Consider the following 12,302-nt stretch of genomic DNA (forward strand, 5'->3'; position numbering starts at 1 on the left):
TTTGTGCCTAACGTGAAGGCGGCTACACGCAACAATTGATATCCGAACATAGGCTATTACATTAGGGTTTAAAATCAAATTTGAGACATGGGTTCTAGAGGATCGAATGTTAAATACGGGACAAAGAAATTTATAGGAATTAATAACTTTAAATTATAGAGGTTGAAGATGAAATCCCCCATAATTCAACAAGGGCTATAATAGACACTCATTGACAAAACGAGACATCCTGAAACTATGAATGAGGAGGATTTGAAAGATCGAGTTAAATCAAAAGGCAATGAGTTCAATTCAATTGTGCTTAGCCAATAATAGATGAAAATGTGATGATTGAAATTCAATTGTGCTTAGCCGTTAATGTCCTATCCAATATGATCAATGAGACGACTATCTCGAGTCTATGGGCGAAGTTAAAGAGCATCTATATGACAAAATTTCTCTTCAATCACCTATTTGAAGAAACTTTCGTATACTCTAAAGATGACAGAATGGTCAAATCTCAATGAACACATTAACACCTTCAACTAATTAATTTGCTAATTGATGAGCATGGAAGTGAAAATCGATGAAGAAGATCAAGCCATAATCTTATTAACATCCCTTCCGGATTCATACGAGAATCTGATGGATACTTTGGACCTAAACATTGTTATCTCATGATGTAGAGCGGGTCGCAGACAATTACATGGCCAAGATGGATCAGAAAAGGCCCGGTCGACGACAGAAGTGATCCAGACCATCGAACCTTAAATCGGGCGTATCTTGCAATCCGGAGTGAGTTATCTGACGTAAAATATATGATTTTGGGGTAGAACGAGCTACTGAAGCCAACCAACCCTGCTATGCCGGGTTGCGCAGCCCGGAATTGCGAAAAACCCCTGGATCGATGGTCGTTTTCCCGTTTTAATTTCGTTTTTACTATAAATAGTAAGTTTTAGTTTGATTATAACTCTTCATCCGTCGGGCTTTAGGAGTTGCGCCCAATGTGAAAAGAGCTTAGAATAATTAGGAGAACGGTTTGGTGAAGCCAAATAGGACACTTACTATTTTTGGCCGAAAACCTTGCGCACTAGTAGACATCACGACCGTCTATAAATAGTAAGTTTACTATTTATAGTAAGTCGCGGATTCTAAGAGTTTGAGTTGTAGTTTGCTTCTAATTTCTTTCCCATTGCTTGGTAGCCCTATTTAAAGGGTTGTGAACTCGTTTTTAATCATCAATTAATCAATTTCGAATTTATTAGAATTTATTTCTATTTTCTGCTTTCTTTTCCTCGTGGATTCGAGAAGTCTCTGTGAGGAGTCCAGAGAAGCTCCGTGGATTCGGAGTAGTTATCCTCATCACGTTCATCCCTGCGTCAATTGGTATCAAAGCGAGGATTTCCCTCGGGCCGATGGCAAACAACGAAGGTATGAATCAAAATCCTGTGGACGGTGATCCAGGGATTCGTTATCTTTCGGAAAGAATGGAAGCTTTCCACCGGGAGAGTCAGTTGACCATGCAAGGGCTGCAGGCAACTCTCGACCATCTTGCGGATGCGCTACTTCCGCCCCGAGCCCTAGGCGGTGCTCCACCACCCATGGTGGCTCCACCACCCATGGTTGCTGTACGACACAACCCCAATTTTCGTAGAGCACTACCAGTGGCAAACCGTAGGGCTACACCAGATGATTCAAGTTCTAGCGACGAGGACCTTAATGAGGGTTTTGCTCGACGACCAATCCATGGAGGTGATCATCTAGATCGTGCTGAAAGAGACTATCGAGGTAAGGCTGAACTTCCTAGTTTTAACGGTTTATTACGTATAGAAGATTTTCTCGATTGGCTAGCCGAAGTAGAGAGATATTTTGATTACATGGATGTGTCAGATCATAAAAGGGTAAAATTGGTAGCGTTTAAATTAAAATCTGGTGCTTCGGCATGGTGGGAACAATTACAACTCTCACGAGCCCGCCAAAACAAGGCGCCCATCTCATCATGGCCACGGATGAGACGTCTTCTTCGATCACGATTTCTCCCGGTGATTATGAGCAGATATTATTCCAAAAAATATCAAAATTGCAGACAAGGAAATCGACATCAGATTACACCGAAGAATTTCAACGGTTGGCTACGCGAAATGATTCAGAATCTGAGTCACGGAAGGTGGCACGATTTATAGGTGGGTTGCGGCCAACAATTCAAGATCGAGTTCAGATGTACCCGGTCGGGACCGTGGATGAAGCGATTCAATTGGCAGGTAGGGCCGAAACACAACTTGCAAGAGCTCCTGCTCGTCCATATCCTTCAAATCGACCCCCATGACGGGTCCCACGCAGGATGCAGTGCTGCCATGAGGAAAAGATCCAGTACCTCAACTTCCTATAACCGTAAATCGTGATACGGGGAGCGGCTCATCCAGATCTCAACGTGCAGCACCCACAACAGCAGCTCCGAGTAGGATTTCAAATCCTTATACTCGGCCAATGTCGAACAATTGTTATCGCTGTGGCCAACCAGGCCACTTATCAAACACTTGTCCTAAACGTCCCGCAGCGCACTTGACTATAAACGAAGGGGGCAAGATGAGGCCGCAGAAGAAGACCATCGCTTTGATGAACATGAACAAACCATTGAGATAGCAAGTGGCGATGAAGTGACGGGCGAAGATCGTGGTGAATTTCTAGTTGTGAGGCGATTACTGTATGCCCCACGAAAGGAATTACATCCATAGCGACGCAATATATTTCGTACTCGGTGCACCGTCAACGGAAAGGTCTGTGATGTGATCATAGACAGTGGTAGTAGTGAAAATATCGTCTCGAGAGTAATGGTGGACAAGTTGCGGCTACCAACGATGAAGCATCCTTCCCCATACTCTATTGGCTGGATAAAAAAGGTGAATGAGACCAAGGTAACTGAACAATGCACTATCTCGTTTTCAATTGGCAAAAATTATAAGGATCAAATACTTTGTGACGTGGTCGATATGGAAGCTTGTCATATGTTACTCGGTCGACCCTGGCAGTCGGACCGTGATGCGACCCATCGGGGACGAGATAATGTCTACGTATTCGTCAAGGATAGTCGAAAAATAATCCTTGCCCCTATGGCACCAGAGAACCACCCTGAAGCCTCTAAAGTGGAGGGGAGTTCCCTCTTGACCATTCGGGATTTCATGGAGGAATCCAAAGAAACTGGCGAGGTATACGCCGTAGTAGTAAAGGGCGAGGAAGAGGAACCCTCAAACATCCCTCCAAGTTTAAGACTGTTGCTAAACGAATTCAAAGAAGTCTGGCCTGAGGATTTACCTGATGGATTGCCCCCCATGAGGGACATCCAACATCACATAGACCTCGTCCCTGGGGCTAGCCTGCCCAATCGCCCTCATTATCGGATGAGTCCGAAGGAGTGTGAGATACTTCAGGGGCAAGTGGAGGAATTGATCCGTAAGGGTCTCTTGAGAGAGAGCATGAGCCCATGTGCCGTACCAGCATTATTAACGCCAAAGAGAGATGGAAGCTGGCGCATGTGTGTCGACAGCCGAGCAATCAACAAAATTACCATCAAATATCGGTTTCCAATACCACGGTTGGACGACATGCTCGATATGTTAGAAGGGGCCAAGGTGTTCTCTAAACTAGATCTAAGGAGCGGGTACCATCAGATTCGTATTCGACCCGGTGATGAGTGGAAAACGGCATTCAAGACCAAGGAAGGGTTGTATGAGTGGCTGGTCATGCCCTTCGGCCTATCGAACGCACCAAGTACTTTTATGCGTTTAATGAATCAAGTTCTAAAACCATTCACTGGCCGATTTGTGGTAGTATATTTTGATGACATATTGATATATAGCCAGGATGAGGCGGAGCACAGGAAACATCTCAGGCAGGTGCTACAGGTCCTACAAATTAACAAGTTGTACCTCAACTTGAAGAAGTGTAGTTTTTTAACTGACAGCCTGTTGTTTTTAGGATTTGTTGTAACATCCACAGGCATTCGTGTGGACGATGAAAAGGTGCGAGCTATTAGGGAATGGCCGATCCCGACAAACATTCATGAGGTGAGGAGTTTTCATGGGTTGGCGACTTTCTATCGTCGATTTGTGCGAGATTTTAGCACCATAGTCGCGCCTATAACAGATTGCATGAAAAAAGGCCCGTTTCAGTGGACCGATAAAGCTGATAAGAGCTTTCATGAGATCAAGCATCGTTTGTCTACAACACCGGTCTTGGTGCTTCCTAATTTCGACAAATTATTTGAGGTTGAGTGTGACGCTTCATACGTCGGAATTGGAGGAGTATTATCACAGGAAGGCAGGCCAGTAGCCTTCTATAGCGAGAAGCTCAGCGAAGCCCGAAAGAAGTGGTCGACTTATGAGCTTGAGTTGTACGCAGTTGTTCAGGCGCTGCGACATTGGCGGCATTATTTGATTCAAAGAGAGTTTGTTTTGTACACTGACCATCAAGCATTAAAGTTTATTAATAGTCAGACTAACGTGAATCGTGTGCATGCTAGATGGGTTGTGTTTTACGAGGAATTCACGTTCGTTACAAGCACAAGTCGAGCGTGAAACAAGGTGGTGATGCACTTAGCCGTCGTGCATCACTACTAGTTACAATGAGCAACGAGGTAGTCGGTTTCAATGTCTCAAGGAGCCGTATGCCGAGGATGAGGACTTGAAGATTCTTGGATGAAGTGTCAAGAAGGTTACCCCAGTGACCTTCATATACAGGACGATTTTCTCTTCAAAGGGAATCGATTGTGCATCCCCCAAAGTTCTCTGAGGGAACAGATTATTCAGGAGCTACATAGAGGTGGCCTTGGTGGACACCTGGGGCGAGACAAGACGCGAGATCTTGTGGAAGAGCGGTATTACTGGCCGCAGTTAGTACGTGATGTGGGAAAAGCCGTACAACGTTGTCATGTTTGTCAGACATCCAAGGGGCAGTCTCAGAATACGGGCCTCTACACCCCGTTACCTATTCCTGACGGTCCTTGGGAGGATTTATCAATGGACTTCGTGCTTGGTCTCCCACGAACACAACGTGGCATGGATTCGGTGTTCGTGGTGGTAGATCGTTTCTCTAAGATGGCGCACTTTATCCCATGCAAGAAGACCCTCGATGCAACACACGTGGCGAATTTATTTTTTAGGGAGGTCGTACGGCTACACGGGGTCCCTAAGACCATTACTTCCGATCGTAACACGAAGTTCATTAGCGATTTTAGCGGACTTTATGGAATCGATTCGATACACGACTTCAATTCAGCAGTGCTTACCACCCACAGACTGATGGGCAGACCGAAGTTGTGAATCGCATGTTGGGAAACCTCCTTCGCTGTATTTCAGGAGAAAAACCGAAGCAGTGGGACTTGGCCTTGTCTCAACGAGTTTGCATTCAACAACATGGTGAACCGCTCAGCAGGGAGATCACCATTCCAGTTATATACGGACGAGTGCCTCGCCACACACTTGACTTGGTCCCTCCGCCCAAGCACCCAGGCACGAGCATTGCGGCAGAACATATGGCGGACAAGATCATGGGCATCCATGCGAAAGGCCGACCAAGCTACATGCCTCGAACGAGAAGTACAAGGAACAAGCGGACAAGCATCGGCGACAAAAAGTGTTTGAGGTGGGCGACCGCGTTATGGTCCATCTGCGCAAAGAGAGATTTCCGACCGGGACGTACAACAAGTTGAAAAATAAGAAGATTGGACCCGTCCCAATCATCCGAAAGATTAATGATAACGCTTATATTGTTGATCTTCCAGATGACATGGCAATCTCACGAGACTTTCAATGTCGCGGACTGACCGAGTATCATGAACTGAGCATGACAAGAACTCGAGGACGAGTTCTTTTGAAGTGGAGGAGACGATGTAGAGCGGGTCGCAGACAATTACATGGCCAAGATGGATCGAAAAAGGCGACGACCGAAGTGATCCGGACCATCGAACCTTAAATCGGGCGTATCTTGCAATCCGGAGTGAGTTATCGGCGTAAAATATATGATTTTGGGGTAGAGCGAGCTACGAAGCCAACCAACCCGCTATGCCGGGTTCGCAGCCGGATTTGCGAAAAACCCTGGATCGATGGTCGTTTCCCCGTTTTAATTTCGTTTTTACTATAAATAGTAAGTTTTAGTTTGATTATAACTCTTCATCCGTCGGGCTTTAGGAGTTGCGCCCAACGTGAAAAGAGCTTAGAATAATTAGGAGAACGGTTTGGTGAAGCCAAATAGGACACTTACTATTTTTGGCCGAAAACCTTGCGCACTAGTAGACATCACGACCGTCTATAAATAGTAAGTTTACTATTTATAGTAAGTCGCGGATTCTAAGAGTTTGAGTTGTAGTTTGCTTCTAATTTCTTTCCCATTGCTTGGTAGCCCTATTTAAAGGGTTGTGAACTCGTTTTTAATCATCAATTAATCAATTTCGAATTTATTAGAATTTATTTCTATTTTCTGCTTTCTTTTCCTCGTGGATTCGAGAAGTCTCTGTGAGGAGTCCAGAGAAGCTCCGTGGATTCGGGGTAGTTATCCTCATCACGTTCATCCCTGCGTCATCTCATCACTTTAATTGAAGTAATTGAAAAAGAAAAATGGCAGGGAAGTTACATATACAGGCATATTGGTTTCTAGGAGAAGAGTGTCTAAGAAAGAGAATGACAAATTGCGATCGAGGTCCAAGTCAAAAGGCAAAAGAAAGTTAAAGTGCTAGAATTTTGAAAGAATGTGTTACACAAGAAAAGACTGCACAAACCCTAAAACTTAGAAAGAAGATAAATCAAATACTTCTCCCAAAGAAGCTAATTTAACAAAATCCAGCGAGGAGGTTAGTAGTTGTGGTGTATTGTCCGCTTCCAAGGTTAGACACTTGCATAACGAGTGAATTTTGAATACAAGAGCATTACATCATATATGTCTCACCAAATTTAGTTCACCATGTATAACGAGTTTGATGGTGGCCTAGTACTTATGGGCAACGATCATGCTTATATGATAGTTGGGATTTATTTGATTCACATTCAAATGTAAGATAGTTGGGATTTGTTCGATTCACATTCGAATGTTCGATGGGGTAGAGCGTACATTTGCAGATGTTGTCATTGTGAGACACATTCCTAATATGAAGAAAAATCTGATATCTCGAAGAGAGCTTGATGCTCTCAGATGCAAATTCTTGAGCCACAATGGTGTTCTAAAAGTTTCTAAATGGGCGCTCAATAAAATGAAAGCACATATAAGTGGAAACCTCTACATATTAATCTGTAGCACTATATTGGGTGAAGCCACAGTGTCTATAGCAAATTCCGCATTAGCACATTCGTGGCATGCACACTTGGACCACATGAGCAAGTGTGTTATGAACATACTACTTAATCATGGTATAATTCCTGATTTTAAGAATTTTTATATGAATGTACGTGAGCATTGCATATATGATAAAACATTCAAAATTGTCTTTTAAAACCGGAAAACGCAATGGTAAAGGATTGATGAAAAGCTGTACAAGCATGCTATGATGCAGCCATCCGAGGTGCCCAATCTTTTACTTGTAAGTTGACAATTGTCCAACTGACACGGTTTATACAGTTTCCCACCCCCTGCGGCACCCATAAAATAGATGATCAAGATCATGTGCCCAGGTGGGTTCCACGGAGCAACGAACCCACCAATGGCACGGATCTTAGCCACTCTTTTGTATCAGATCTCCCCATCCCACAACTCCTCTAAAGTCTTGTAAGGCCCATTGGCTGAGATAAATCTGTTTCCAGGAAGTCCTTTTCGCTGAGGTATCTGACTGATCAGGTGGTTCTCGCTCTCTGTCAATGCCCAGTCAAAGATCTGAAGGTTCTCCTTCATCCTCTCCTTGTTGAAGCTCTTTACCAACACACCAGCCCCTTGCTCGTATATCCACCTCAATGCAACCTGCAGACAATCCCAGCTCAGGACTTTTTCATAAAAAGAAAATTGCAGGACAAAGCGATTGCATGCACAATGCATATGATCAGGACCATTCATCCAGCGGACCCCACTATGACTTGGACGCATAGTTCAAAAACTTGAAAACTCTGACCTGATGTTCATACGGGTCAGGTGGACTCCAAGACTCGGGCGAGTCGTGCACACATGAGTGTAATAAAGCACATGTACACACCAGACGTGCCAGCATGGCACATAGGTGCAAGATCCAATCAATCCATCAAGTTGGTCAAATGATGTACATTTTTCTCTCCGAAAATAAATCTGGTCCAGTCAGCATGTGGGCCCAAATATTAGAAACAGGTGGATAGCTTTGAAAACTTCAGCCAAATTCTTGTGAGCCATACATTTTTTTTTTTTGCAAAGGATGGCCCACCAGGTCAGTGGATCACCCTGATTCTTGGGATAGAGCATATCACTACACTGGAACCTTTCTGATGGCTAGCCCATGGCTTACATAGACAAGATTCGAGCAATGACTCAGTTCCAGTTGTAGAGTCGCATTGAGTCATGACTCAGTTCCATTTGACGAGTCACATTGAGTCAACTTGACGAGTCACATTGACAACAGAGTTGTACACGAGCCAAACTAGCTCAAAAAGCTCGCTCGGCTTGGCTCAAACTAGTTCGGTTTGACTCTGCTTGAACAGCAAATTAAGGCAAACTAAGCTTCATATGACCTAGCTCATTTTGAAAATAAGCCAAGGTCGAGCAAAATGGAGCTTGACTCGAACTCGACTTGAATTCAATATATATATATATATATATATATATATATATATATATATATATATATATATATATATAACCTACCCTACCCATCCCTTTCTTGCATTTTCCTTTCCTCACTCAACTTGCCACGGCCGAACTCCTCCTCCCTCCCTCTCTTTCTCAACAGCAAGGTACTCTATCTAAATCTACTCTTAAAATTTTTTTTTTTTTAATTTATGTAATTGTTTAAAAATAGAAAAACTCCAAATTCCAAAATTGAAATTTAGAGTTTTAAATATTTGATTTGGGGTCGTGTTGGGGCTGGGCTGGGCTCGGCTGGGCTGGGAACAGGCTCACCTCGACTCGATCCACTAGCTTGCTTCAAAAGATTTGGCAAACAAGCCAAGCTCTAATCGTAAACTTGATGGCAAGCTCGAGCTTAAGCTCGAGGAGAGCACGGACGAAGCCAAGCTTGGCCCACCTCGACTCAACTTGGCTCGATGTACAACCCTACTGACAAATGCTTGGGAGAAGCTGAAAAATACATACCGATAAAACAATCCAAATGATTTTAAGTACCTGAGCAACAGTCTTTCCTCTGGCCTTGGCAATCTCTTTCAGAACTTGATTCTCCATTACATCATTGGTGCCCCACGGATTTCCTGTGGACCCCAACGGAGAGTAAGCGGTCACTTGGATACCGTTCATCTTGCAGAACTCCCTCACCTGCTGCTGCTGCCACACCGGGTGCATCTCCACCTTTCAAAACCATCATCATCATTGTCAGCTGCCTGTCCTCATAACAGAATTTTCGATATGCTTCTCAAGAAATGACATACCTGATTGACTGAAGGAGGGATCTTGGCCGTTGAGAGCAATTCAGCAAGCTTCTTGGAAGAGAAGTTGCTGACTCCGATGGACTTGGTGAGGCCAAGCATCTGACACTCCTCCATAGCTTCCCAAGTAGACTTGAAATCCATAGGAAGGAGAGAATCAATCTCAGATGGGAATTTATTTTCACTAGGCTTCATACTCACAGGCCAGTGGACGAGAAAGAGATCGAGGTACTCCAATTGAAGGTTCCTACAACAACAACAAAACAACAACGGCTCTGATGTAACTGATTGGGACCAATGATTCCGATCCAGCTAGTTGGAAGGTTGGATAATGAATTTTTGTTAGTGGGGTCCACTCTATTGATGAACAAACGATGAAAATCACATCAGATGGATTTTCAACTGTTGGTCATCCATGAATGGTGTGATGATTGTGTTATTAAGAAGAACTGATGTTGCGTTTTACTCAAGAGTCTTCCCGAGTGCTGGCAGGACAAGATCCGGGTGGTTGTCGGTCAACCATAGTTTGGAGGTGATGAAGAGCTCATCGCGGGATTTGATGAGCCCAACTTGTAGAGCTTCAGCTATGATTCCTCCAAGATACTGCTCTGAGACATAGAGAGACGCGGTGTCGAAGTGCCTATAACCGATCTCGATGGCATAAAGAACGGCAGCTTTCATGGTTTCAGGTTGGACCGCAGAAGCCACTCCAGTGCCCATGCCTACAAGGGGCATGGGTCTGGAGCCAGAGCTCAAGCTCACATTTGGAATTTCAGTAGCCATGGACTAGTATGCGATCGCAAGTGGGTGCTTGTATTTATAACAAAGAAATGATTACATCCACCCATTTCTTTTGATGCGGATTTGATACTGACGGGTTGAGTAGTGAGTCGGCTACTGAAGTGACGTCACCAAGTTATGTGGGCCCCACTATAATGTATATGTTATATCCACACAGTCCATCCATTTTTATATATCAGTTTAGGGTACGAACCAGAGAATGAGGCAAATAAAAATCTGTAGTGGACCCCACCAAAGAAAACAGTGGGAAGAGTGATTTCCACTGTTGAAACTATCCTAAGGCCCATCATAATGTTTATTTGAAATCCAACCTGTTCAAAAGTTAAAAAAGACATGAAATAAGAGAAAACACAAATATGAGCTTGATCTAAAACTTTTGTGGCCTATAAAAGTTTTTAATGGTGGGCATCACAATCCCACTGTTTTCTGTGCTGGGGTCCACTGGAGCTTTGGATTTAACTCGTTCTTTGGATATTGCCCTAAAATGATCTCTCCAAATGGATGGAAGGTGTGGATACAAAACATACATCATGGTGGGGCCCACGGAACTTGTTGACGTCACTTCAGTAGCTAGTCTCGCTACTCAACCTGTCAGTAGCTAATCCGCGCCCCATTTCTTTTACAACAACAAATCACACGTGAAGAATAACCAATGCAAACACAAGGACAAAAGGTTGGGCCAGTAACGAAAACCAGGCTCGAGTGGGCCACACCTGAGACATTAAGGTAAGCAGATTGCGTGGTGTGCCACACACCGCCGACCTCCATGGTGTGTTGACGTCACCAAGTTTTAGGGGAGCCATCACAATGCATGTTTTATATCCAAACCATCCATCTATTTTGCGTTATCATTTTAGGGCATGATAGCAAAAATGAAGCAGATCCAAACCTCAAGTGGACCAGACCACATAAAACATTGGAGACAGATGCCCATAGTTGAAAACCGTACTAGGGCCCACCATGATGTTTATTTGTCGAGTCCGGATCCTCTGTTATCAGGTCAACAGAGAATTCCTGATACCCTAATTCCCATTGGTCCACGTCACCACTCACTAAAAAAATAAAATAAATAAAAAACAGCTTCGGACGCCAAACCATTAGGGTAACAGGAATTCTCTGTTGACCTAATAACAGAGGATCCTGACTCTTATTTGTCATCCAACCACTTCATAAAGTCACAGACCTGGATGTAGGGAAAAAGACAAAGACCTGGATGTAGGGAAAAAGACGAATAACAGCTTCATCTAAAATTCCGTCGCCCCCTTGAAATTCTCCAGGGTAGGCGTTTCATCCTCACTGCTTTCTCTGGTGCGGTCCACTTCACATTTTGATCTGCCTCATTTTTTTTTAAAATCATGCCTAAAACGTTCTTGCAAAATGGACGGACGGATGGTTTGGACAGAAACACATACATCATGGCGAAGCCCACATAACTTAGTGACGTCAACACACCACGCCACCATCCGCACCGCCTGTCCATTGAATTTTTATTCGTCTGCTCAATATGAGTGGCTCCGCCTGATTTTCATATAAGGTGATCCACGTGGCATGGCCCAATCTTTGCACGGATCAAATATTCGACACATGCTACTCGTTTTGTACAGTGCCAAACTCAGAACTCGAACACCGGATTTGGAGAGACAACGACTGGTATATAGGTACCAGATTTGGAGAGGCTCCGGAAGCAGTCGGCTCTCGGATTTTGAGCGTAAGGCTTAATATTTGGATCGCATGAGATGGCTTTTCAAATTTCCAGCTCTTTCAGAGGGGTTGATGTAAGGTCGTCCGTCATCCGATGGGAACGAGATTGGAGCCGTTCCATGTGTAAGCAGCTTTCTACTTTGTTGAAAAGATGGGTTCACATCGTCCTCAGCTGAGATCAACAATGCAGATCTAAAAGTGGATATTGAGATGACGTTCCCATTACATTATTTGTCCTTCACGGGCGCAGGTTAGGTGAGTCCGTGCTAACAGCTCAGT

The 12,302-nt window shown here is 44.1% G+C and overlaps 1 protein-coding gene across 1 annotated transcript; it reads right to left on the bottom strand.

The window, feature by feature from the left end:
• Positions 1-7,448: 7,448 nt before the first annotated feature.
• On the bottom strand, positions 7,449-10,360 carry LOC131249132 (non-functional NADPH-dependent codeinone reductase 2-like). The gene is made up of 4 exons (XM_058249708.1): positions 9,988-10,360; positions 9,525-9,768; positions 9,265-9,444; positions 7,449-7,920 (listed from the first exon to the last, which is right to left on the bottom strand). The coding sequence occupies exons 1-4, from the start codon at positions 10,302-10,304 to the stop codon at positions 7,696-7,698; spliced, it is 966 nt and encodes a 321-aa protein (XP_058105691.1). The 5' UTR covers positions 10,305-10,360; the 3' UTR covers positions 7,449-7,695.
• Positions 10,361-12,302: the final 1,942 nt, after the last annotated feature.

This window comes from Magnolia sinica, chromosome 6 (genome assembly GCF_029962835.1).
Source record: "Magnolia sinica isolate HGM2019 chromosome 6, MsV1, whole genome shotgun sequence".
In the NCBI taxonomy this organism is placed as follows: domain Eukaryota; kingdom Viridiplantae; phylum Streptophyta; class Magnoliopsida; order Magnoliales; family Magnoliaceae; genus Magnolia; species Magnolia sinica.

Excerpts from the sequence above, each read along its gene's own strand:
- LOC131249132 (XM_058249708.1), bottom strand. The coding sequence starts at position 10,304 with ATGGCTACTGAAATTCCAAATGTGAGCTTGAGCTCTGGCTCCAGACCC. Across the intron at positions 9,769-9,987 it reads GCACTCGGGAAGACTCTTGA|GAACCTTCAATTGGAGTACC; the intron begins GTAAAACGCAAC and ends TTGTTGTTGTAG. Across the intron at positions 7,921-9,264 it reads GAGGAAAGACTGTTGCTCAG|GTTGCATTGAGGTGGATATA; the intron begins GTACTTAAAATC and ends GATTGTCTGCAG.